This window comes from Xiphophorus hellerii, chromosome 8 (genome assembly GCF_003331165.1).
Source record: "Xiphophorus hellerii strain 12219 chromosome 8, Xiphophorus_hellerii-4.1, whole genome shotgun sequence".
NCBI lineage: Eukaryota > Metazoa > Chordata > Actinopteri > Cyprinodontiformes > Poeciliidae > Xiphophorus > Xiphophorus hellerii.
In genome coordinates this window covers 26,130,231-26,157,124 of record NC_045679.1, presented here as the reverse complement: position 1 = coordinate 26,157,124, position 26,894 = coordinate 26,130,231, and the positions used below count along the sequence as shown (strand labels likewise).

Genomic DNA, 26,894 nt, shown 5'->3' with positions numbered 1-26,894 from the left:
ACACTTTAAGTATATGGCCCTTTATTTAATAAGCATGCTTTATTAGTATATCTTAAGTGTAACATTTTTGTGAAAGAATCAGATTTAAAATATATTTAGAACGTCTTCTAAATATATAACCATTATATATTTTATTTATTAGTAGTGTGATTATAGTATGCTCCAATTAAATTTTTGGTTTACTATAATTGCTAATGAAGTACAGTTACTTATCAATGTATTTTATTATTCTGCTTTACATACATGCATGCACACATACTCTGTGAATGAATTATTGTTTTCTTCATCAAGACTTGGCACAAAATTTATACTGGCGTTAAAAAAAAGCAGACATTTGCTTTATTGTAAGACTTGAATTCAAACAGGATGTTTACAAATGCCATAGTTTAAATAAACCTTCATAATTACAAAGTGAGTTTAAAAGAGTCTTATTTTAAGTCCTTTTTTATAATTTCTGCCACATTCAGATTCTACCCATACAACCTGAGCAATCATCAATAAATAGCATACACAAATATTTGAAAATATTAGAAGTATTAAGTTTATTCTAAAACAGAATTTAACATTTCTATAATTGACTAAGACATTTTCCCTTCCAAATAAAAGTGCCGCAAAACTCTTTGCCTAGATTCCCAGTAAAAGGTAAACAGTGCCCTCTGCTGGTAAGCTCTTAGAAATAATGATGTCGGTCCACCTTAAAAAGAACAAACATGGCGTTTTTCCGTGTTGGTGGGGCGAAGTGTCACGTCCTGCCCCGCCCGTCGGTGCTTTCAAGGCTCCGTAAATGCCACTGAGGGAACTTTACTGTCAAAAGTCCACAGACATCATGAACTCCTGATACGCACTAAGTCCAATGGTCAACGTCGCCTGGCTGGCCTTTGGATGTCCGCGGCGCCGCTGTTGCTCAAAGCAGCCAGTCTGCATGAGGACTTCAAAGCCGAGTGGCGGCCAACTGCGCGTGTTGATTTAAAACCAGAACAAGAAAGAGAAAAGTTGGGCCGAGGGGACCGCAGGCATGTCTGAGCCGAGGAGATTTGTGAGTCCGTTTCACCGACCGCAGTTTTTGGCTGCCGCAGCTCCGGCGGGGAAAGCCAAACTAACGCACCCGGGCAAGGCTATTCTGGCAGGTAAGGAAGGGCTGAGAGCTGCGGGGCTGAGAGCGGCGGGGCTGAGCGCTGCGGTCTGCGCCTTGTGTTTACAAGTTCCACCGCTGTCAGTCTCTGGACTGAAGCGTGTTTCCTTTCACTCCCTAGGGAAACGCTTTTTAAGGACTACCCTGCTAAATTACTAATGAATATCTAAGAAAATATGTGCGTTAACAATGTATTATCGATAATAATGTCAGTGTGTTTCTTTTCTTTTTATAGTTATTGCGGAACAGGTTATGTTTCTGATCCAACTTTAGAATTACATCGGAAGTGTACAAGAATAATTTTAAAAAATCCAAAAATGCTTCTTTCTTTTTTTTTTTTACACATGAATTAAGACACTCTTAAAATAAAATAACGGAGCCAGTGTTCTCACAGGAACGTGTATGTACTTTTGACCTCTGACCCTTTCACATTGGTCAACATTGGAAATGCGAACAGATTCCATAAATCCCAAAACTCTGTTTAAAAAAAAAAAACTGTTTAAGGTGTCTTTATTTTACAAGTTGCAAAATTAATGCAGAGTCTGGTTTGTGTAAACGACTAAAGTTAAATATTTTCTTTTGCAAACTAGGGATCAAACAACAGTCCAGATTCGTTAATGATGCTGTGAATTAAGCCTTTAGTTCTGAATCAGCTACCAGCTTCAGCATCATGTGCCTTGCTCGTGCCGCCCCCACTGCAAGAGTAGTTCCCTTGGCGGTGAGCCATAACACGCTGATAGATTAACCCGATAACGTTTTGGAGCCGTCTACATGGGTCCAGTTCTGTCGGTTAATTGCACTGACATAAAAATCCTTTTGTGCAGAATAAAATCTAAAAGTTGCATCGCTGAAGTTTAGCTAGTTCAACTTCAGCTTTGCACTCAAGCATGTTGGCATCCTCACAGTATGACAATCTGGTGAAGAAACGCCACATTTCATTTGCAGATCTCAAACAAAAATCTGCATAGAATGTTTACATTTCTCTGTTAAACAGAAAAACAACCACTGTTCCTACATGCACTGAAGTCTCTCTTTACATCTCAGTAAAAGGAGTTTAGAAATGGTGGAACATTTTAGTGCTGTTGATACCACAACTTTTAAAAACGTAAGTTTTTTTTTTTTTCACACTATCTGACACTGAATCAAACTAAAGGTTTTCTGTTTTAGGGCAGTAAATATTCCTGTTTGATCAATTAAAGAATAATTAGAGGTTTTCTTAAGACATTTGATTTGACTTTATTTAGATTTAGAGGTTTACATTCACTCAGACAGGAACCTGCAACCTTCACAATACAAACAGCCATTTTTACCCTCAGTCCAGCGCCGCAAATGTTATCGAATCTTTTGGAAAAATACATCTTATAGTTTTTTAAAGTAAATATCTAATTACAGCAGATATTTTTTTAAGTAAAAAATGTGCCGTTATGTTGAAAGAGCAACCACTTTCTGCCTATTTTCAGGTTGCTATGTATGCGTGTAAAAAAAAAAAACAGCACGTTTCCAAAAATGATGTCTACATTTTTAAAATTTTTTTTACATAGGATGTTGATATTTGCACATAGTTTCCAGCGTAATAAAAAGAAACATAGATCAGAATGAAAACGATTCGCGCTTTTGGTGTGATTCTTTTGTGAAAAATTAATTGTAATTATTTCATGGAAAAAAACAGAAAAAAATGTTAAAGCCTACATTTGTTGTTAGAGAAACAGCTGCAGTTTTAAAAATATATCTAATTTTTAGTCAAAGTTTTCTGGAGCCGTAGCTTGTAGACTCCTGCACTAAGAAGAAGACTATACCCAAATAACATAGGACCACCCCGTTGATGATTTCATAGCTTAGCAATCCTCTGATAGGCTAATTCAAAACATCTGAGTCAGGTGGAGGTAAACCTGTGGCTGTCATATTCACTATTTCAAGTTTTCTGCAGTTGTTTCTTTTTTCTTTTAGAGTAACCCTCCAGAGACTGGTTTAGTTTACAGTCACACCTATGACAAGTATGTAAGTAAGCAGGTGTGCAGCTCGGATGTATGTCTGGAAAACATCTACATTTCTGTCAGTCATGTCTGAAGACCCAACGTAACAACTGTTGAGAAAAAAGTACTTCCTTTTAATTGTGACATTGTGATAACATAGACCTGAATTCAGACAAGAAGTAAAAGCTTGGTGACAAAAATGTGAATTAGAAATGGACACTGGCCATAAGCTCACCACTAAATCACTTCAAAGGCAATGTGGGCGGTCTACGGCCTGACCCAGTTACAGCCGTTGCCTTGGGTGAAATGGACCGAAATTCCAGCAAACTATTGTGTAAGAACGCAAAAAGTGTTTGACCAAAAGTCATAGAGTTTAACAGGTGATTCTGCCAAATACTACTGGCTCCGGTACTGACACTGACTCATTATTCTGGGATTTGGTAAACATACAGTACAGACCAAAAGTTTGGACACACCTTTCTAATTCAATGGGTTTTCTTTATTTTCATGACTATTTATAAGACAATAAATCCCACTTATTAACCTGACAGGGCAGGTTGACCTATGAAGTGAAAACCATTTCAGGTGACTACCTCTTGAAGCTCATCAAGAAAATGCAGAGTGTGTGCAAAGCAGTAATCACAGCAAAAGGTTGCTACTTTGAAGAAACTAGAATATAAGGGCTATTTTCAGTTGTTTTACACTTTTTTGTTTAGTGCATATTTCCACATGTTATTCATAGTTTTGATGCCTTCAGTGTGAATCTACAATGTCAATAGTCATGAAAATAAAGGAAACTCATTGAATTAAAAGGTGTGTCCAAACTTTTGGTCTGTACTGTACATAACTTCCTTGAAGAAGAGTTTAGCATGAGCTAATGTCAGACAGTAAGGAAATAAATAGTCTTTTTGTCCATTGTTTAAATATCTGGTTTTAACTGTACCCTGAGGTAATGACCAGTCTAGGAATATGCATATTAATGTGCCCTCAGTCAGATCTCCAGATCTTCTTTGATGTGGATCGATGTATGTCAGCAGGGATCTTAATTCCTGGAAAATTCCCCGTCTGCTGCGACAAGAAATCCCCACCGTAACTAAACACAACACACAACAACTTTATTCTGTAAATATTTTTTGTGAAAAGTTAATTTTGTATTTTTTTAAAGAAACATTTTCCAAAGGCTTCAGTCACTCATTGCTAGTGATGATTAAATACAGCAGACGAAATACGTTTTGATGACAGCTGAATGGAAGCGTGTGATTAGAGAAGGCTTTAGGATGGCTCTTAAAGGTTTTTGATATTTTGTTCTGAAACGTCCCACTTTGCATCAGGGACTCGTACCTCAGACTTCAGCTCAAGCCCCTTTTGCTCGCCTGTCTCTCTAGTCAATCAATGACAGACGGTCGGACTCACAGATCAGCATGTACTAGAGAGTAATCTCCTATCTGCAACGTTGCATCATGAGCACCGTTAACACAGATACAGTGACTCTAGGACACTATACTACTGCTGATCACGTTTAAGACTTCAGCCAGATTCACAGTCATCGGCCATCGTTTTCCTGAACGTGACTCCCTGTGGTTCAGTCGGTGTTTATTAACCTGCTGCCCTCATTGGGTTTGCTCAGAGGCCCGGGCCCCCGGCGCTCGCGGTCACAAGTCACGATGACGAAGCACTTTGCTCCCAGATTACAACACGCCTGCGCCGGCCCCAGGCTCAGTTCAGGGGCTTAACTTCCCCCTCCCCTGCTGATGTTACAAACAGATTGCTTTTTTCAAACTTGTCCTCAGGGTGGAGTGGTAACAGTTGAGGGCATAAATGCAACAAGCTTACTCTATATATTTATGTAAGACAAACATGGGGAAAACTCTGTAGTCCTCTTAGTTGCTGCCATAGACTGGTTTACTGCACATCCACTTGTTTAAAGGAGGAGCCCAGAAATGTGCCTGTCTCTCTGGCAAATAAAACAAGGGGAATGGACAAGCGAATGACCACCTAAGGATTATCGCTACTTAAATAGAGCAACGCTAGAGATTCTGTGTTGGATATTTCTAGTTCTAATTCTACTTCAAACCTTCCCTTAAATGAGATCTTAACTAAAGCCGGGCTGAAACAAATTGGATCAATTAATTGGATTAATCGTGATGGCTCGATTAAATGAAATAATCATCAGCTAATTTAGTAATGGATTAATCGTTGACTGCAGTATACAGACTCCAAAAAGGCTATTATATTCAGAGCACAAGTTAAGTCAAATCTGTACGCATGGATATAGATTTTGTCTGTAGATGTGTTCAATACAGAAATCATTAACTTTAGCTTCACCTGGTTCAAATTCTATAAAGAAAACCTCCTATTAAACACCTTCTGTTATCCAGTTATTGATCACTTAACCCCACAAAAGTAATCAACAGATCATTGTTAAACTGTATTGATGTTAAGTCAAACATGCTGCAGATTTAAGTATTTTTTAAACTGCAGATTAATTTTTCTTTTTGTTTTGTTTTGCTAGAAATGATCAAGCATTCACTAAAAGAATACTGCTGTTGCATTTTAGGCAAAAAAAAAAAGTTTTCTTTTTTAAAAAAGGAATTGAATTACTTGTTTGTTTTTTATGACCTCATATATTTCTTGTACTGTATTAAAAAAAAGGTTTACGTGGTTAAATGAAGAATCTGCAGAATTACTCTTATCTGATTAATCGTCAGAATAATTAACAGAATAATTACTGCTACTAATAATCATTAGGTGCAGGCCTGAACTAAAGCCTAACTAGTACAGATCTCTTGTGTTGTCACCATATTCACTATTTAAATGTTAAATGTTGCTGTTGCTAGTGGAATCCCCCAGAGGCTAGTTGTGTTCACAGATAACCTAAAACCAGTAAATAACTATGTAGGTCTCGAATACTTTAGCAACTCTATCGGCCACTTTTTGTTTTTTCTACCGTCCAAAATAACTATTCTTGGGAGAAAAATACTTCATTCCAAATGTCAGGCTGACGTATGTGATCAACTCTGTCAGCGGCATTGTTGTGACAATGCGCTGCTCCTCGATTTATGACTTGCAAACTTGCAGGACGAAAACCAGCGTGATGCATATTGTAGGAGTTTTGTTTCAGATCTCCAATAAATAATTTTCAGTATTTGTATCCTGGTCAGATGTCTGTAGAGACACCTAGTTAAGTGGGCAAAAATAATCAAATTTACATCGCATAGGCCTCAGCCATTAAGCAGACAGCAAGATGAGGAGTTATGAATTATACATTAGTCTTAATGTAACAAATGTAGACTCAAAATGGTAAGATCTTAAGGGTGTAAAATTCAGTGTATCAGTTCATCTGGATATAAATGTTACGTTTTCTATGACAACACTCCAGTTCAGTTGGAGGCCAAAATTGCAACATTTGTTGCATTTTTTAGCTGCTGCGGTTCGCTTTCACATGCACTGTGTCAAATGAACTAAATCCTTTGAAAAACCCGTTTCCTCTCTCGCCTGTGGTGACGCTGCACCAAGGACCGCTGAAGGAAATCACACAAAAACCTCTGAAGAAGACACCGAGAGCAACTTCCTTCTTCACAAAATGTAAACATAAAAGGAGTGGCGTCTGATTTTATTCATTGTAAGATTTATTTATTTTTTTATCTTTGGTAACAGGCCACGATTTATTTCTCCCGCCAGTGCTAGACTCACGCGTTTGTTTTGATTGTATTTACCCAGAATGCCCTGCACTTTAGTCCGCTTCCTGCTTTTGAAGCGGCCTCCGGGCCGCCTGGCATTCACATACGCATTCAAATTGCACCAATGCACTTTAACCAAACCAAGACCGAGGTTTTTAGGGGGACCAGAGTTCACTTGTATGGTCCTCATCAGAGTTTGATTGCACATTCACATCTCCCCAAATGAAGCAGACTTTCCAGGTAAACAAGCTAGAGTCATATTAAAGCAGACCAAACAGGGTTGTGAATGCACTCTCAGTGATTGTTTTACCATCTATGGCCAAAAGTAAAATACTCTATACACATGTTTGCGTTCCTCCGAGTGGTCAAATTATTATTTTCTGAATTAATCAGAAAACGTGGTTGGGCTGCCGTCAGTAGAAGTCACTCCAAATATCCAGCGTACCGACGTGAGCCGATCTTCACCGTCGCAGACGAAGCAGCCGCATGGCATAGCATGAGACTGAATACCGTGGCTATTAAATTAGAGAAAGTTTCAATGGCTTGTTTTTACTAGTTTGATAAATTCTCTCTGGAGCCTGGTTAACTCTCGTCAGAAGCGCTACAGTGTGTTTTGTTTGTTTTCATCCTGTTGAAATGATTTTTAAATCGATGGAACACGTCTGAACTGGTTCTTTGTCTTTCCCCAGCTTGAATATGTGGACCACTGCAGGTACTGCCAAGTCTTGTCTCTTGATGACTGTGTTGTGCACTGTGATTTTGATCCTGGCTTAATTTGTAGTTAGAGCTTTAGAGCCAGCCTCTAACTACACTGCCTGGGTGTGTCGCATCCAGCACTGTTGGCACATTTAGAACAGGCTTTCATGAAACACTAGAAGGTTTTTATTCAAGCCCTGGTCCGGGAAGGCTGCAATTCTGTGGTTGTATTTTGCACAAAACCCCCCCGACTTGTTTGCGTTGATTGTTGGCTTGAACCACTGCTGTGCTGAATTTCACTGCATGACTGTTGTTTTGTATTTTTTGTTGTAAATGCATGTTAGGAGCATCAACACACTATGACTTTTTTATTCATAGGGGTACATTCAAAGTAAAGCACAGTTTAAGATTGTTTTTTTTTTATCTCCCATTTTATCAGTGTGTTTTTTCATGTTTGCTTCCTTCACTTTATGCATACATTACACCTCTTGTTTACATTACAAGAACGTGTCCACTCACAGACACTGGTTGTGCTCTGGTGGCTCACCAAAGTGCTGATCAGGAGGCAACACGCCCCCTTTGACTCGGAGCGGGGCCAAGGGGCATCTCAAGGCAGAATCACACTGAGATCAGCCGAGCCAATCAGCTGCAGGCGCCGTGTTTGCTGTTCAACAGCAGATGTGTGACCGCCAGGAGTTTAAGGTGGACCGGCTCCACTCGGTACCGCCCGTTGGAGTTTTCGCAGCCCAGCACCGGCTTCACTAACAACTCTTTGTATTTTGTTTATGCATCTGTGTGTCTCACGTCGTGTGTAACGCTTTATTCATGTTTTTAAAGCATGCTGTGTTGTATTTTATTCCTTGTGACAAAAACAAGAGCCTTTTTTGTGTTTATTTGTGTTAGATATGATGAGTATTATTAGCGTCCTTCTGACTTTTATAACTTTACAACTTCAAAGTCGTTGCATGAATTCAAATGGAAAGAAAATTCTGAATGGTTTTCACATTATTCACAAAGAATCTATTAATACTTTGTAGAACTGACTTCTGAATGTACTGACATCTTATTCAGGGGTATGAAAGTAAAGGGGACTGAACACAAGTGCATGCCAGATATTTCAGATTTTATGTATTTTTATGCTATTCATTAATCAACATCAGTGTGGATCATTTTTAATTTTAGATATTTTTTGTTTACAATTTTATAGAATACTTTGATCTATTTTGTGCATAAATTTTTTTTAAACCAAACTTAAAACAACAAGCCATGAACGGGACATTCTTTTGTCCCGTGTGCTGTTGTGTGTAAAAAAGCTGTTGCGTTCTCGTTGTGACCCGGTTTCGCCACAGGAAACCGTCTTCACCCAGATGTTTTGTGTTCACTCAGGCGGGATTGCAGGAGGCATTGAGATCTGCATCACCTTCCCAACAGAGTATGTGAAAACACAGCTGCAGCTCGATGAGAAAGCCAACCCTCCCAAATACAGAGGAATCGGTGAGTTTGCCCTGACTAGTGTAACCCAGTGTGGCCTCAGCAACATTTAACTGTTTATTTGTTGGTTTTGAAATTTTAAGGTAGTCCATGCATCTTTCTTTGTTCCAGAAACCTAAAGAGGCGATGTTATGTCGTATTTTTTTGAGCTTTACGTCATTTCATAATGTTATTCCTTCATGGTGCCTTTATTCTTTTATGCGTGTTTGAGAGATCTTTCAATCTCCCGTGGCAACCATTCAGCTGTTCAAAACTTCTGGGTGAACGTAGCCACGCCTTCAAGACACAGCTCCTCCTCCTCTTAGCTACGGTTTCCAAGCTGCACAGCTTCTGCCTCATAGAGCAGACCTTCCCTCTCCTCTCCTCCACTCACCTCCTTCAGACCAACCAAAATTTATTTTTAGTCATATTTGACATACAGGATTTTTTTTTTTTTTTGGAAACCACTATTGAGTTGAAGTGAAGCAGAAGAATTGGTAAATAGTTCTCTGTGTTCATGACGTTTCCCCCACCAGGTTTAACAGTTGGAAGTGTTTAGTTTGAAAGCCTTACATAAATGGACTAAATGGGAAATGGACTGAATTTTTATTAGAGGTTTCCCAATACAACTTTTTTTAAAATTTCGGATACGATACAGAGATTGCGGCTTTTAGATTGAGCTTCCCAAACATTGAGGTGTGCCCGACATGGAACAAAAATCAAAAGTTGTTTCAGCCTGGATTTAAAAAACCAGCTTCAATTATTACTGAATACTGTGACTGAACTGTCTTCCATCATTCAGAACTATTGTCACCAAGAGAAAAAAAAAAGAAATCAGGTTTCCAAATATACCAAACTAGAAATGAACTCACCTTTTAAAGTGAAAAGAAAATCTTTTTATGCTCTATGTATATTTAACCTGTGATAACTTCAGTTATCACAGGTTAAGAGTCAAGCAAACAGACGTTTGTTACGTCGTAATCCAGCCTTTGACTTTTGAACCTTGGCACAGATCTTTATACAAGCCCATCTTGAAAACAAAATTCATCTGATCTTTGTGTCCCTTCCACCTATTTAGGTGTCATTAATGCTTTATAAACTAACTTGAGTCCATTTTGTCCTAACAGTGGACTGTGTGAAGCAGACAGTGAACAGCCATGGGGTGAAGGGGCTCTACAGAGGCCTGAGCTCGCTGCTCTACGGCTCTATACCCAAAGCAGCGGTCAGGTACTGCAGACGCAACACTGAACACACACAAGTGGTTCTCTAGTAAACAATAGAGTTTATGGTTTAGATTCTCTGAAGCAGCCTCTTATCTTTTACACTGATTGTGTTTGTTGTTGATACAATCGTAACAGGCATTAGATTAGAAAGTAAAGACTTCTCCATGTGAAGCACTCATGATGCCATTGTCATGTCTACAAATTCTCTGTCGTGTCAACAAACAATTTTTTTTCAGCAATAAAATTGCTACGTTGGCAACAGTGGTGTGACTATTGTTTAGCCGTGTACATCCAGATGTGACCCTGTGGGCAGGTGTGTGAGTCAGCCCTCTCTGCCTGCAGCTCAAACGGGGGGATGATTTTCATGCCTTTGCGAAAGTTGAGATCGGTGGATAAAATTGTTTTTGATTTTCTCACCCTTGCAGGTTCGGGATGTTTGAATTCCTCAGTAACAAAATGCGAGACGAGAGCGGCAAACTAGACAGCAAGCGAGGATTCCTCTGCGGTCTGGGAGCCGGAGTCGCCGAGGCCGTGGTTGTAGTCTGTCCAATGGAGACCGTTAAGGTATAATTAAAAAGTTACAATACTTTGGGGGAAAAAAATATTTTTGTGTACACACACAGGGCCTTGTGTGTGGAACTCCTTCCACATTTTGTCACTTTAAAATCACAAATCTCTTTGGAAGTTATTGAGATTTTATATGATAGAGCAGCAGAAATTGATGCATAATTATGAAATGACAAAAAATATACATCGTTTTTCAAATATTTTAGAAATAAATATCTGAGATATGTACTCTGATAACCCTAAACGAAATCCAATGTAGCCATTTAGTCTTTGCAGGTCATTTAATTAATAAAATTCAAAAAATTACTAGTCAAAATACATAGAAGTAGGTGGTTATAACACGATGAAATGGAACAAAGCTTCAGGGGGTTTGACCACCAAAAATGCAAATGAATGTCATAAAATATATATATATATATATATATATATATATATATATATATATATATATATATATATATATATATGTGTGTGTGTGATGTGTGCTTCTCAGGAAATTCCCTGTTTTGCTTGTTCTATGAGAACTTACATTTCATGAACAAGCAGTTTTCAAAGAAGAAGAAGAAGTTGCAGCAATAGAAGTTCTTGTGCAAAAGAACAAGTGAAAATGTGTCTGGATGGTTTTTTTTTTTACTGGTGTTTGGTGGATCTAAGCTAAACCTCAGCAGCATCACTAAACTCAAAGACAGACTCTGGGCTCCTGCTGTGTAATTTTGCTCATGTAAACTAGTTTCTTCTTCTTCTTCTTCTGTGTCTTTTTAGGTTAAATTCATCCACGATCAAACATCAGCTAACCCAAAGTATAGAGGATTTTTTCACGGGGTGAGGGAGATTGTGAGATCCCAAGGTGAGGAAGGTTTTATTTACATATACTGCCCCCTGCTGGTTAACCACCGCTATGCAGACAATGATTCTGCCACATTGGAAATGACTGATTCCGCTGGGTCTGCGTTGTTTTCGTTCAATTGAACAAAAGCTACACAGACCAAGCAGTTCATCTTTCCTCTCTGATTGGTTGATGTTATTTTAACAGACCACATCCTCCTTCCACTTTGTTAATGAAGAGTTTTGTTGTCTGATGCGTCTTCAGGACTGAAGGGGACCTATCAGGGACTGACTGCCACTGTGCTAAAACAGGGCTCCAATCAGGCCATCCGCTTCTACGTCATGACCTCACTGAGAAACTGGTACAAAGGTACGAAAACAAACCGCTGCAGTTACAAAAATCCATCTAAAGCTGCAGCTCTTTCAAACGGACTACTTCTCGTCCCTCTTCAAGGTGACGACCCCGACAAAGTCATCAACCCCCTGATCACCGGGCTGTTTGGAGCTTTCGCCGGTGCCGCCAGTGTCTTTGGAAACACTCCACTGGATGTGATTAAGACCAGGATGCAGGTTAGCTCCCTCGCACATTTGATCCTCGCCTCAGAACTCGACCTGCAGCGCTCTTGGTGACGGGCTGTGTTTTTATCAACAGGGACTGGATTCCCACAAGTACAAAAGCACAGTGGACTGTGCCGTTCAAATCATGAAGTATGAAGGACCAATGGCGTAAGTGCAATGGGACAGACTGAAGCTGGGGATAAAAGTTTCTCTTTTTGGTCTCTGCTATGGTTGCCCTGTGACGGGGTGGCGACCTGTCCAGGGTGGACTCTGCCTCTCACCCAATGACTGCTGGAGTTTACCATCGCTCCTACTCAGAAACAAGCAATCGGAGCCAGGAGGAGGGTCTTAGGACTGTCAATCAAGCTGGTGTACGCATTGCTCACACCGTCCCCCACACAGCGTGTACGAGCTCACGATTGCTGGTTGGCTGAAGCTGTGCTGATGGAAGCTGAGAGAGCAGCATGTACACAAGCATGACTGACAGCGCTAAGACACTCCTCCTGGCTGTGATTGGCTGTTTCTGACCAAGAGCGGTGCATTTCTGCAGATGACACTAGGACCACAGGGAGAAGGCAGAAGAGTTAGATTTTTTTATTTTTTACACAGATTATCTGTCTCATATTTTACTGTCAGGACATAGTGACTGCTTAAACAAATATATATATATATATATATATAAAAAGTTCCTAAAAGCTAACTATACTGCAGCTTTAAGTAGCAAAATCAAAATTGAATCACAGTGTCTTGATGTAACATTATGCTCTCCCCATGTCCAGATTCTACAAAGGCACCATTCCTCGTCTGGGTCGGGTGTGCATGGACGTCGCCATCGTTTTCATCATCTACGAGGAAGTCGTCAAGTTCTTGAACGTTGTGTGGAAGAGTAACTAAGCCGGACGCCTGCGTGCTGCACTACCTGGAGCCTCAGACAATTACTAAAACAGGCTAAAAGTCCCATCTTCTTAAATCATGTCTTCTGGGTTCTGACGTCTACCTCCAAGTATTTTCAGGTAGAAATCAGAAACGGGTTGGTTTAGTACTTAATTCTTTATTTCTTATAGCACAGCGGCAGTGCAAGCATTACCAGCCTGCCTTAGAGATGCAGAAATGCTGCTCACATTTGCTCTTCCCACCCGCCTCTCTCAAATTTCCTGATGGGGGAATTTTCCTTAAGAGCTAAGGGAAAAAGAGCCGGTAGATCTGCTCTACTAAAAGAGATGTTGGTGCCTGTCAGCACAAACTAATGCTGTGTTCACTTAATAAAAAGCTAACAGCCAACCCCTTATAATGTGATTTAAACACTAGAGGAACAAATATATACTTGAAGAAAAAAAACAACAACAACTCAGAGGTCTAACGTTTTAAACCCTTTATTATTTTTTTTTACTTGTGAGGAACTAGAGAGTTTATTAAATTGGTACCTAATGCAATAAATAATATGCTGCTGAAGGTCAAATAAATAAAGAAACAAATGCCTTAATTCTAGAATGTTTAAACATGTAGATTATGTTATGAGGTGTAGTTTAAAGATATTGCTGTATGATAATTTCTTTAATATCCTTAAGAATGAGTCGGAAGTGGTGTGAGGAGGGTTCGCCTTTAATTCACCAACATGTTCTATATTAATTTACGCGTTGCCCTGGGAAGTGCCTGTTTTCTGTGGTTCGTTTTGAGCTTAAGGATGAGAGAAGGATGTCCTCCATCACTACAGATTTTAGGAGCGAACTCGGTTTCATACACTGTTGTCAATTCTCCAGCTGTGCCTAAAGCATTTCTAACACGTTTATATCTTCTCAACTCATCTGTATTGGCATCAGTGTTTCTTTATACTTGTTTTTTATTTTTCTTTTCTTTTTTTTGCTTTTTAAATTGCAAACTTTGCTTTTAAAGTGCTTCGGATGCAACTAGTGGTGCCTTTCATCTCTGTCCATAGAGTCTTTCTAATACATGAAAGTACCTAATTTCGGTCTTTCTCAATTTAATTGCCTTTACTTTTTATGCCAACTGAGGACCTAATGTGCTGCAAATAATAACAAAACTGTATGTTATGGACTTAAGAGATTGTAGCTTGTGAAACTGGCTTGTTTACATGCAGTGCTAATACTTGCTTTGCTTATTGCAGTCTTTGTGTACAACATGCTATGTTTACTGTGAATTATACTTACCTTTCATGTTAATCTCTTAACCCTGGACTCCATCACAGCTATTTAAATATGTCTGGGGTTTTTTGGATTAACAGTAAAAATGTTCACAGACCATAGAACATCATGTGCCTTGAGTCTCATTATGGATTACCACAAATAAACATGGTTCAGACTATTTGCTCTGTGTGTTTATTTTTTGTTGCTGTTGTTTGCTCACACACTGTACTCACACTGTACTATTGTTCATTTTGCATCAAATGGTGACTTTTGTGTTTGAGATGCACATTGTCCCTTTTAAAAAGCCAGGTTAAAGAAAATAAATCAGTTAATAGTTTATACTGACAAATGTGCAAAGCTTACTGACATTTTCCAACACAGCCATGAGGAGAGGCAGCTGGTAATGGGAGTTACACCATTTCATTTTCCTTTGGGATCAATGAAGCATATTTGAATTGAATTATTTTTTGATCCACAAGTGGGATCTAGCTAACAGCAGATTCTACAGGATCATAAAGCACTGAAATGAACTAGTTTCTGCAAACTAGTTGTGGATGAACAACAAATGTAAATGTTCAGTCTCATCCATAATAGCATAATTTTTACCCTGTGATTTTTCCTGAGCTACTGTCATCTCACTAAACACCGTCTGTTTTTTCACAGTGAAAAGCTCAAATATTCAGAAAACTAAGTTAGATTCAGAAAACTGCACAAACGAGTATCTTCTCATGGGTCTTAGCCCTGCTGGGGGCTGAGCACCCCTAAAGGTCAGATCCTAGAATTGCCCCTGCTGAAAATTATACACAAATGGTAGCAAGTCAGAAATAAATATGTTACATAGACCCACCTATACTTATCGGACAGATACTGATATGTTAAAAAATGTCTTCACATCGATACCGATTTTGATACCGATGTATTGTGCATTCCTAAAAAGGAGTTTCCTTTAAATCTGGTTTTATTTACATTTTAGTAGAACATGACATGGTAGAAATGACTCATGTCTTTAATTTAAACCCTTTTCTTTGATGCCTCCACAGATTTTTATTAGACTCCACTCATAAGAACGATGACGGTAAAAAAATTAAATATGAAGCCCAAATCTCACCTGAATGAATATGAATTCAGCTCATCTCGAGACTTTTTACAAGTTTATAGCCTGAGTTTAATATACGAATAATAACTATGGACAATACTCTAAAAAACAGAGTGAATTGTCAAACTGCAGAAAAAAGCGGAGCATGCTAAATTTCTAAAATAGAGTCGATGGAACCTGTTTTCCAGTTGCACAGTGGTTTATGACCTTGTTTGGCACTGTTTGGCCATCTCGCCCACCGTACTTCCAGCAGCCTCTGTATCTGCTGTGCTTGGGCCGAACGATAGAAGATGTCTGTGTCTGTGTAGCGGAGTCCGGGAATGGTTAAACATGTCTGTGACTGGAGGAGGATGCAGAGGTTTCTACTTCAACACCGTGCTGTCTCTGGCTCGGTCGCTCGCGGCTCACCAGCACGCGCCGCTAGACAAGGTAACGAGGCTAGCTCGTAATGACAGGCTAGTAACAAACCTTTACCCTGAATTTGACATTGACGTCCTGAACGTCGCTGTTCTCTCTGTACCTGGTGTGTTCCAGTGTTCCTGTGGGTCGGAACTGACTTTACGTTCCTCTGGTAGTTTGGAGGTTTGTTGTTATTTGGAGGTTTAACGTAGCTACGCAGTGGGGTTTTTTTTAGCCCGCATTTAATCTGCTCAGGGTGTAACTGGATGAGCTCTGTCTGATTTTCTTCCTCTATTTTACTCTCCTTTAACTTCCAATGTGCGTTATGGACATAATGTAAGAAACTCTGTACAAAACAAACAAACAAAAAAAATCTCTTAAGACCAATTAAAGTTTCATGACATTCTAAAGAGCAAGTAAAAAAAATAAGATGAAGGAAAAAAAAAAAAAGAATCACATTTACAAAGTTTTTCTGTTTAAAATTATATTGCAATGCACTCCGTTCGATTTTAAATATTAGGGGTAACAATTGTATTTTAATAGTAAATACTAGAATTACATCAAACATCCTGAGCATGCACAGGGAGGAGGGCGTCAATGGAGGAGCTGTAGACAGGAAGAAACCTTGAGAGGAGCCAAACCCAGGAAGAGCAGACTGCAGCGTTCATGGAAACACTCTGGTTTGAAGTTGCAGGCTGACCTTTTTGATAAGCAACGATGAATTTATATTAAATAATTCATCCATTCATGTGTTAATCAATTATTCAATCCATGCCTCCTGTCCTGTGGTTGAACTACTGTTGAATTGTTTAATCAATGTTCTGTTTCAGGCTCTCTCTCTCTCTTTTAAAAAATATTTCGCAGCACTCCTCCCTCTAACTAGTGTTTATTCTGTTTATCCCATACGCCATCGTCATACTGATATATGTATACTGTTTAATACTTTTTGTCGTTGCAGTGATGACAACAATAATCTCCCTTCTGATCAAATTTCAATTCAATTTCGAGTTCTTTCAAACACATAGAGAACAAGAGTAAACACAATTAATGCCCCAAATGAGTTTTTATTGGGAAGACTTATTTAGTCCTACCTCCTCTCCAAGACTTAATAATAATTTGTTCTTCTGTCGCCTTATTTTAAATGATAAAACAATAAATTCAGCAGAACTTAAGCAATAATCATTTTGCTTACTCGGTCAGTTTTTCTATGTGAATAACAACAAGGTAGGACTAAACAACATACATTTCCATTAATTTACTACTATAAAAACGTATTGTTGCTCTGTGTTGAAATTGGACTTCCTATCATTACACAAACATACCCCCAACAACTTCCGACCATATATGGACAAATTCATATACAGTTGTTTGTATTGCATTTACACATGCATACATGCACACCTACTAACACATACACACAAATATATATTAATTACCCATACCAAAGAAAGTGTGAGTCATAAAGTTAATAATAATATGTTACACATACACATTAAAACTTGTAATATATCCTTTTCTACCCGTTTATCTGTCTGTACAAGCAGCCAGAGGTTGAGCCGGTTGGAGGAGAGATTTCAGAATTGGGAAGTTTTAAACAGGAAGCACCTAATGTGATGAAAGGTCCGTTTCGACAACAATACCGCTTTACTGCATGGTGTTTTTAAGATTAATGATCAGTCAGGTTTGGTTCTGCTTTTTTTCTGGGTGTTTGGACTTTGATTTCAGAGAAATTGTTTGACTCGCTGAGAAAGTTGCAACACAGTAGGAAGCGGAACAGGAAGTCACAATAAAACAGCGATTATTATACAGTTAGTCAGCAAAGTCAGTCAACAGTTTTGTTTCCTTCAGGGTTTTTTTGCACATTATGTTATTAAGTTGAATAATTTTTGCTCTAAAAAGTCATTTTAATTATGTAAAAAAAGTAGCATGTTGCATAGATGATCCTCACAGAGACGTTCTCCCATAGGAGAACCTTGAAGTTCACAAACAGGCATTTGTAATCACTCTTGTATATTTTGCTGGCAAATGTTCAAACAAGAGCGATCCATGAGAACAAACTTTTAGCCACTTGTTCTTAAATAAACAGAAAACGAAATAATTATAGTAATTTTTTGTAGATAGCTGTGTTGTTTTTATTGAATTTTCCACAAACATCAACATCCCATAGAAGAAAATTAATCCATTTTCTTTTTGTAGATGTTTTTTCATTTTCCTCATTTGAAAACCTAAAAATAGAATTTAATTTGGGGTTCTATGGTAGATATTTCTCTGAAATATATATATTTTTTATTTTTCTAAGGGTCACGTAACATTTGTGGGTGAAGTTTTTTATTTTGCTGACCTGAGGGTAGAAATGGCTCTATGTGTTGTAACAGGAGGTTTTTGGCTTAGTTCCTAAAAGGCGTTTAGGAGCCTAATCATTAAGACTAATGGAGCTGAAGTATCCCTGCAGGGAAGGCAATGTCAACAGTAATGTGTTGGCTAACAATATATTACATAAATAGGACACTGTAATTTGTATCACTAAAGTGCCCACGGTAACTGCAGTAATCATATTTTCAAATGCATTAATATTTATTGATGCTTTCATTGACCAAACAATGGAGAAAATAGTAAAACTAGCAGTACAGATAGTTGTGGAGTGCTTTAAACATTAATTGGTCTTTATCGTCCCAACGATAAATCTAAATTCTTATCATGTTAGAAAGTTTATCACGATAAATAATAAACGATAAGATAAATGCCCGCTCCTGTACATTAACTCTTTTTATCACAGTACATTGATTTTACTATGGCGTCACATTGATTTATTAAATTATACATTTTCGAAACAACCCTAAAATGACACATCTCTGAATTTAAGTCAATGCTCTCTTCTTCAGCATTGGCCTTGGTTACCTTCTAATTCATATAGTTGAACAAAAGGTTTGGTTTATTAACCCGTGTCGTTGCACTGCAGGTGCAGAAGCTGCACTGCATGTGCCCTGTGGACTTCAGAGGCGTCTTCCAGCTTGATGAGAGGAGGCGGGACGCCGTGACTGCTCTTGGGATTTTCCTGGTAGAGTCCAACCTGCAGGTAAAACCCGTTTCCGCCGCTTCGTCGTGCGTTCACGGCAGGGGCGACTTGCTAAACGCGACGATGCTGTTGTGTTGCAGCACAAAGACGTCATCGTCCCCTACCTTCTTGGGCTGCTCAAAGGGCTTCCCAAGGTTCAGTGGATCGAGGAGAGCTCGGAACGCAAAGGGCGGGGTCGGTATCACTGTGGTGCTCAGATCAAGTCATCGGAAGGTTTTAATCTCTGTTTTTGTCTCGTCCTACAGACGCTCTTCCGGTTGCAGAAAACTTCAGCTTTTGTCTTGTGACGCTGCTCTCAGATGTTGCCCAGAGAGATGAGAACTTTAGAGGACAGGTGTGTGCTTATATGTTCTTATTTAGTCATACAGATTCACAGACGCATAGTTTTTAGTGAGTGCATTAGTAGAGTAGCCGTGGATAGATGTAGATTTGAAATAAAATCAAGGTGCCTTGGTTTCTAACCCCTTATTGCTTATATTTATTTCATATTATATAATAAAAATAGCAGACTGGTGGTTTTGTTGTCTGGCAGATTGTAAATCAAATGAAGAATATTTTTATTTATGCCCAACACTTGTATTGGATCTAAACTTATAGTATGATGCCAATTAGTGACATTGGGCATAATAGTAACTGAATACATTTTCAATGTTAGGTATGTAGTTTCTTTTATTGATGCTGCTATGGCTAAACAGAAATACAGCATCTGTTTTTGTAAGATCACGCTGGTCAATCAGCACAGTGTTTGAAATACAGTCTAACGCTGTAAAATTACAGCTGGTGTCTTTTTTTAAATGTATTTATTAATTAGGTTTATTTGATAGGGACAGACACACAATAACAGACAAATTGAATAAAGCAGCAGTCTTATGCCTGTATCATGATGTGTGTCATTAACGCTCTGGCCACTAGATTTAAAGTGCTTCCAATACAATCCTAGGTATGTGTAGAATATTCATCACTAGGCATCTCTGCAGTACTTAGACATGAAGGAGTTTGAGGTGATTTTGTGTTAATAGTCTAAAAATGGTTAAGTGTTTGGAATGAAAAGACTAAACAGCAAGTAAGTGTGTTTGTGAATAAACAAGCTGCACTTTTAAGCTACATTTGTATTAAAAAAATAATGAAATAGAAGAAAATAACACATGCGACTTATTTAAATTAGATGGAGATCCTCAGGGATCTATACTTGTGTCTGTTTTTCTTTCTCTTTTTGCCTATGTCCTTTGTTTGGCTCAACTTTTCCAAAGATTCAGTTGAGTTTTTTGATATGCTGATGATACATAGATGGCCTACTGAATATTATCATTTCTCCTTGAATGGATAGCTGGTCACACCCTTGATATTAGTCTACATGACGACATCAATGCCCTGAAGATGCAAGTGTCCTACTCCGCTTAGGTCAAAGAAATACAGAATTTTGTCCAGTTGTTGTCGAGGTCTTGATGCACTGTGATGGTCCGTGACACCATAAGGGCCAGGAAAATCAGTGTTGATACAAGAATAACATAACATCTGTTCCCTTGTCTGAAGATAGAACTTTACAGTTATGACATACATGAGATTTAATGACTTTTGCGCTACGTCCTCATGAACTAGTTTTTGAAAAGCCAGCCATGTATTTCAGATCCTGGAGGCGCTCATGGACATCATGCAGGTCCTCCAAGACATCTGCAAAAATCCAGATGCTCACGATAAAGGTGCTAACCTAACACCCTTTACAGTTTCTCCATGTTTCACCTAGTTATTCCAGATGGTCTTATCCTTTGTGTCCATTTCGTCTCGCAGGATATCTGTGCAGGTACACTGTGCCCAGCCTGCTGGGTGTGGCCAGGGCGTTTGGGCGATACAGTAACACGGACGAGCCGCTGCTGTCCAAGCTGTTCCCCCGACCCGCTGCTCCGTTGCTCTCTGCGCGTGACTGCAGCGAAGCGGCCCGACGGCGCTCCTTCAACGACTTCCGCTCCATCCTGCCGAGCTCTCTGCTCACGGTGTGTCAGGGAGACTCTCTGAAACGTAAAACCTCCTCCGTGTCCAGCGTTTCACAACAGGTATCAGCAGCTCCAGAGGAGAACAGGCAAGGCGACTTGGGACTCAGGTTAAAATAAGATACACCATTTGTCTGTTTTGTAGGCAAGTCCAGAGAGAACGGGACTGACGCCCAGCTCTCCTGCCGATCCGTCTGCGCAGTACTTTGAAGGTAAACACAGCCTGTGCAGTGCCATGATCGTCTCCATTGATCATATCATTGCACAATTTGACAATTTTTGAAAATAACTTAATGGAAACACGGCAATTTCGAAATTGGTTTATTTAGCAAAACTGCAGAGGAAACATTTTGTCTGCGTCACACGAGTCACATGATCAACAACCAGTTGTTGCCGCTGGCACAAACCAAGAAGAAGAAGACGACAGGAAGTGGTTAGAGGATGATTGTGTGGTGTGTTTACTTATTGCATGAACAAACTTATTGGCATGGGATTTTAATTGCATTTCTTATTTAATGGAAGCATCACAATTGCGAAATTGTGTTTTTTGACATTAGTGGGATATTGACAAAGTTTTGCACACATTTATAATGGAAATGCTCCGGGAAGCATAATTTAAACGCAGCACGTTCACATTTCCAATTGTCTGCTTTTACTTGCATACAAATGTGCACAAATCCTTGTCAGCATTCCGTTAATGTTGAAAAAATACAATTTGGCAAATGCATTGTTTCCATTAGATAAGAAATAAAATTAAAATCACGCGTGAATAAGCTTGTTAATGCGAAAAATCCTTAGCGGCTCCCTATGCAGTGTTTTAGAGACATTGCAATCGGTGATTTTACAGAGGAGCTGTGAATTCAACATGTTAGAATGACACACAACTTTATATGAGCTTTGTGACGCTGTGAGAACTCTGGTGGAGCCAGCTGCACGTTGTCTGAAAAAAACAAAACAATATTCCTCCTATCACTTCCTGTCGTCTTCTTCATTATTTTCACCAGTAGTAACATCCGGCTGTTGATCACACGTGACTCGTGTGATAGAAAAAAAATAATGTTTCCATTGCAGTTTTGTAAAATACATCCATTTCAATCCAGTCGAAAAACCACCTCATCCCAATACACAAACTTCTTATAAAAAAAGAGTTTGTTTTTTTAAAATTGCTGCGATTCCATTAAACACATTTATTTTCGTAATTTCAAGTTACACAACACATTGACTAATTCACCACTTTTTTTCCCAAAAGAGCCTCCTTATAGCACTTCTTTTCTTCCCCCAGGCTCCTACCTCCCTGATGGCAGCGCCATGGACCCCGATTATTACTTCTCCACCATCAGCTCCAGCTTCTCTGTCTCTCCTCTTTTCACTGGGAGCAGCTCCGGAGAGTTCCAGGTCCCTCTGGAGATGCTCAGACAGCTCCTTCACATGGTTAGCGCTAGCTACACTCAACACTTTCACCGCTAATCGCAGCACAGTGCAAAACTGAAGTCTGTTCTGGCTTCAGTCTTCGTAGTTAGACTATTACCTTAGTAATGCAAACATAAAATAGTTAATATCTTCTGCCATTAGTTTATTGTGAAAATAAACATTGCTTGCTTGTCTTGATCAGGTTGAACAATTTGTTTCCGAGTCGTTTTTGAAGTCACTGGATGGCATCTTAGCAGAGTACCAGGAGGTAGGTCTGCTACATCGAAGTTTGTTCTCTTTTCTGTGAATATATCAGATTTATTACTTGCAATTAGATTAACACCACTGTTGCCAACTTATCAACTCTGTCGCTTTATTTAGCAACTTTTCAGACTAAAAAAAAAAAATCTGTGTCGGCCAAAGTCAGAATCAGACCAGAAACTGCAATCTGTGCACCCGTACTTGTAACGGTTATTACTTACTGGTGCTGTTCTCTTCATAGAGCAATCCAGAAATTCAGCTTTTCTACAAGACGTTCAGTGATCCGTTATATGTGGCCATATTTAAAATGCTGAGAGACACTCTGTACAATCTGAAAGGTGAGGAAACCGTTCTTGACTTTCTTCAAATCTTTTAGAAAACTATGACTAAGAGTTAGTCATAGTTTCCCTAACAGATAAATGTATTCTTCATGGTTCAGACCTTCAGACCGACTATGTGAAGGAGGTTCACGACTTCGTGCTGGAGCAGTTCAGCAGCAGCCAGTCAGAGCTGCAGAGGATTCTCCATGACGTGGAGTACCTCCAGAGCGAACTGAGCCCGCTCAAACTGCGCTGCCAGGCCAACGCTGCCTGTGTTGACCTCATGGTTTGGGCTGTCACAGAGGAACAGGGTGAGACTCAGATCATTTGACCCAGTCTGACAAAATGTCATTTGACTTTTCACACTACTTGAAAGCTGTTTTGTTTTTGTTTTGTTTTGTTTTTTCACCAGGAGCTGAGAACCTTTGCACCAAACTGTCAGAGAAGCTGCAGTCGAAGACGTCTAGTAAAGTTATCATCGCCCACATGCCCCTCCTCATATGCTGCTTACAGGTGAGAAAAAAGAGAGAGAAATAAATACTCAAATATGTTTTCGTTGTTACAAAGCACTTAGAGCTGAATTGACTTTCATCTTTTGTCCGGTGAGTTCTCAGCAATTACAGGAGAGCGTAGTCTGGCAAAGTGTGCAATTTGATTTAATTAGTTTCCAAATCTACAAAAGTTTTTGTCGAACCTGCTGATTATTTTAGTTTATCTGAGTTACAAAGAGATGAATACGCATACATTCAAAAATCCAAAATTCCCTGCTTCTCTATGTAAAACATTCATTGTAATTCAAAACAATCCGCCTAGCCTGGTGAAAGCAGGAGCGCAGTGAACTAACTTGATACTGTGTTGGTGTAACATTTAATCTGTTTAGCATATTGGTACGCTGCTCATTAGCTGATCACTCAGAGACTCCCATTGTGCCTTCAGGTTTTCTATTTATTTCTCTCGACCTTCTATCCCAGCTCTGACTTCATTTGGTGACAAAACGGTCACTGAGCTGCCACCATAGCTACACTGTTACTTCCTGACTGCATGAAATCAGTGGAAAGTGGTCCAGAGCTCGATGCCTAGCAGCTGTTAGCGTTGCCATGTACCTCCAGGGCTTTGATGTGCATGTTGTGTTTGTGTGCAGGGTTTGGGTCGTCTGTGCGAGCGCTTTCCTGTCGTGGCGCACTCCGTCACCACGTCTCTCAGAGACTTCCTGGTGGTGCCCTCTCCTGTTCTGGTGAAGCTCTACAAATATCACAGCCAGTGCGCTCCAGGTAACAACGGCGCTCCCAAGTGGACAAGTTGTCCTCCTCAGACAGAGGGGGTGCATGTAGCATTATCATAGATGTCTCGTATTCAAGTCACAAACACCAAATAGTAAAAATACCCAATTTTTTAATTGTATAAGATGAACCAACAAAAAGTGGCACATTTTTGTGAAGTGGAAGGAAAAGTGTAGCATGCAGCTCCTTGGACTATTACATCTCTACTATTGCCATAATGCGTAACTAAATTTCATTTTCCTCCGTTATTAATTTTAATCAATTTTTAAAAATGGTTTTAGCAGAATAATGTCACTATTTTATTTTTATTTCTAGCAGCTGATGCTGTAGCATTAGCAAAAGTACTTAGCAACCTGGTATTTAGCAGAAGCTAATGCTGAGACTGCAACCCTTGAGCACCAGTTTAATTTTGACATTATAATTTACATACTATGTAATGCCCTTATATAATGTATTTCTGTTTAAATCTTATGCTCAACTGTCCATGTTTTATTTTCTTCTTGTATGTGTCTTGTTGAAAATAAAACTGCAGCATAGACAGTCTTCACCCATTTCAAAATAAGAGCATGAATATAAACATCAGACTACCTGAAGAACTCTTACCAGTTGATGACCAAATGTCGAACTTTATTCAACTGAATGTTTACAAAACAGCCAAGTAAAGTGGCCATTTGGAATTGGTTTGGAAACTTTAATTTAGGGGAAGCTAACTGCGCTTAACATTTTCCAGTTAGGAAAAGCGCTAAATACAAACCTAGCTCATCTATTAGTGGATTAATGGAAATTAGACCACCACTTTGCTAATGGAGTGTGTCTTACAAAATAACTGTCTTTTCAAGGAGGAAGTGACATCAAGATCCATGTGACCAATGAACATTCTCAGTCAACCATCAGCACCAGTGCAAGCAAGAAGAGCCAGCCCTCCATGTACGAACAGCTGCGGGACATCTCCATCGATAACATATGCAGGTGAGTAAGCACACACACACACACACACACCCACACACACACACACAAAAAAGGCTTGATGTCTCCATATTTGAGGAAATTCTGAAAAAATAAGGTGCACACTTCTTTTAACTGCTTTATTTCCATTTAGTTTTATTTAAGTATTTAGATGCAAACTCTGTTTTAAGACAAAAGACTAAAATGCCACCTTTTGTTTAGAGTTGCTTTTAAACCACAATAAATGGAATATTGACCCACATATTCGATGAAATGTGATGTCTGTTATTGGTTTTCACAACTGTTGATGATATGATTTGCGTATTATGTTGTTTTTTTTATGTTTCCACAATGTAAAGCACTTTGAACTGCCATGTTGCTGAACGTGCTATGCAAATAAACTTGCTTGTTTTTTCAATTTTATATTTTGTGTTTGCAAGCATAAATGCAGAATTCCAGTTGTTTGTTTTAAAGTTAACAGAAAATATGACCTGCAGAGGAGGAGAGGGGACTGAAATTACCTAGCCGAGATGTTTTTGGGGTAGATTTCTATCTGGTTTTGGTTCATTTGGTTTTGGTTCCAGGGAGTAAAAATGAAAGGAGGAGGAAAATCTATCCCAGAAAACTCCATGAGATCCTAATATGCATTTTAATGTACTTTGCCAGTAGAAAGTCCTCAAAAGGATCATGTAGCAAAACAGTTAACATAACAGAAAGTTATGATTTTTATTCAAGTTCCAAACCAGGATTCCCTCTTTGTTCTCTCCCCAGGTGCCTGAAAGCTGGCCTCACGATGGATAACGTCATTGTGGAGGCTTTCCTCGCCAGTCTGTCCAACCGTCTCTACATCTACCAGGAAAATGACAAGTTAGCCAGATCCAGAAATAAAAAATCACCCACCTAATTGTGCCGAAACAGATCATTTAAAGTCGTTCCCTCTTTTTCCAGGGATGCTCACCTGATCCCGGACCACACCATCAGAGCTTTGGGCCACATCGCCGTGGCGCTGCGCGACACGCCCAGGGTGATGGAGCCCATCCTGCAGATCCTGCAGCAGAAGTTCTGCCAGCCGCCTTCGCAGCTCGACGTCCTCATCATAGATCAGCTGGGCTGCATGGTGATAACAGGCAATGTGAGAGCTGACAGGTTCTTTTCTCGCCTCTAGTCGCAGATAAACTGCTGATTCACCGCCGCAAACCGGGATGTTAATTATTCAAATAAATGGATATTTGCACATAACAAAAACATTTTTTAAAGTGAGTCATTGCTTTAAAAGATTTCATTCGTATGTGGTGGCTTAATCGCTCTTGTTTCCCTTTTAGCAATACATCTACCAGGAAGTGTGGAATTTGTTCCAGCAGATCAGTGTCAAAGCGAGCTCCATGGTTTACTCCACCAAAGACTACAAAGACCACGGTTACAGGTGAGGGGAACCTTGGCACAAGTTTGCAACTTAGCTCTGGTGGTTATATGCAGGCCAGTTAATTTTTCTTCCATTATGCAATGCAGGAATATTCTCACGTTTCCCCTGACGACCACAAATTTAATGCATATTTTTGGGGTTTGATGTGATTGACCAACACAGAAGTGTGAAGTGGAAAGAGAAGGACACAGATTTAAGCATATTTACTTCTGAAATTCTGTGGTGTGCACCTGTAAATAGTAAAGCGCCGTGCAACCAACGGCTTTAAGATGTCACTTAATATAGAGGTGCAAAAGTTTCCTTGGTTTTGGTAATCAGCCGATGCATGTGAAGCCGATCTTGTCCTCCAGTCGTATCTGGCTCGCCAAAGGTCTGACGGAGCTGCAGTTTCCAAGCATCCAAGCTTCCAAGCCCCCACTCAGTTCCTT

At 39.4% G+C, this 26,894-nt stretch overlaps 2 protein-coding genes across 4 annotated transcripts in view; both read left to right on the top strand.

The window, feature by feature from the left end:
• The first annotated feature begins 780 nt into the window (after positions 1 to 780).
• On the top strand, positions 781 to 14,446 carry slc25a1b (slc25a1 solute carrier family 25 member 1b). Of its 2 annotated transcripts, XM_032570723.1 has the most exons (10): positions 1,014 to 1,127; positions 7,475 to 7,497; positions 8,868 to 8,975; positions 10,079 to 10,178; positions 10,600 to 10,738; positions 11,504 to 11,588; positions 11,832 to 11,936; positions 12,021 to 12,136; positions 12,219 to 12,292; positions 12,904 to 14,446. In XM_032570723.1, the coding sequence occupies exons 2-10, from the start codon at positions 7,482 to 7,484 to the stop codon at positions 13,016 to 13,018; spliced, it is 858 nt and encodes a 285-aa protein (XP_032426614.1). In that variant the 5' UTR covers positions 1,014 to 1,127; positions 7,475 to 7,481; the 3' UTR covers positions 13,019 to 14,446. The 2 variants fall into 2 exon arrangements, with proteins under 2 accessions (XP_032426613.1, XP_032426614.1); XM_032570722.1 differs by lacking the exon at positions 7,475 to 7,497 and having other exon boundaries at positions 781 to 1,127.
• A 1,114-nt stretch (positions 14,447 to 15,560) lies between these two features.
• The window catches only part of pi4kaa (phosphatidylinositol 4-kinase, catalytic, alpha a), a 33,498-nt gene continuing 22,164 nt past the window's right edge, over positions 15,561 to 26,894 (top strand). Inside the window, exons 1-17 of one of the 2 annotated variants that reach the window (XM_032570714.1) lie at positions 15,561 to 15,793; positions 18,723 to 18,839; positions 18,920 to 19,013; positions 19,085 to 19,173; positions 20,467 to 20,539; positions 20,628 to 20,890; positions 20,973 to 21,039; positions 22,110 to 22,258; positions 22,440 to 22,505; positions 22,740 to 22,836; positions 22,938 to 23,129; positions 23,231 to 23,331; positions 23,960 to 24,089; positions 24,938 to 25,067; positions 25,815 to 25,910; positions 25,992 to 26,175; positions 26,366 to 26,466. In XM_032570714.1, coding sequence (XP_032426605.1) covers positions 15,695 to 15,793; positions 18,723 to 18,839; positions 18,920 to 19,013; positions 19,085 to 19,173; positions 20,467 to 20,539; positions 20,628 to 20,890; positions 20,973 to 21,039; positions 22,110 to 22,258; positions 22,440 to 22,505; positions 22,740 to 22,836; positions 22,938 to 23,129; positions 23,231 to 23,331; positions 23,960 to 24,089; positions 24,938 to 25,067; positions 25,815 to 25,910; positions 25,992 to 26,175; positions 26,366 to 26,466 — 2,048 coding nt within the window. In that variant the 5' untranslated portion in view covers positions 15,561 to 15,694. The remainder of the gene's footprint in view (positions 15,794 to 18,722; positions 18,840 to 18,919; positions 19,014 to 19,084; positions 19,174 to 20,466; positions 20,540 to 20,627; positions 20,891 to 20,972; positions 21,040 to 22,109; positions 22,259 to 22,439; positions 22,506 to 22,739; positions 22,837 to 22,937; positions 23,130 to 23,230; positions 23,332 to 23,959; positions 24,090 to 24,937; positions 25,068 to 25,814; positions 25,911 to 25,991; positions 26,176 to 26,365; positions 26,467 to 26,894) is intronic. The other variant, XM_032570715.1, reaches the window with a different exon arrangement.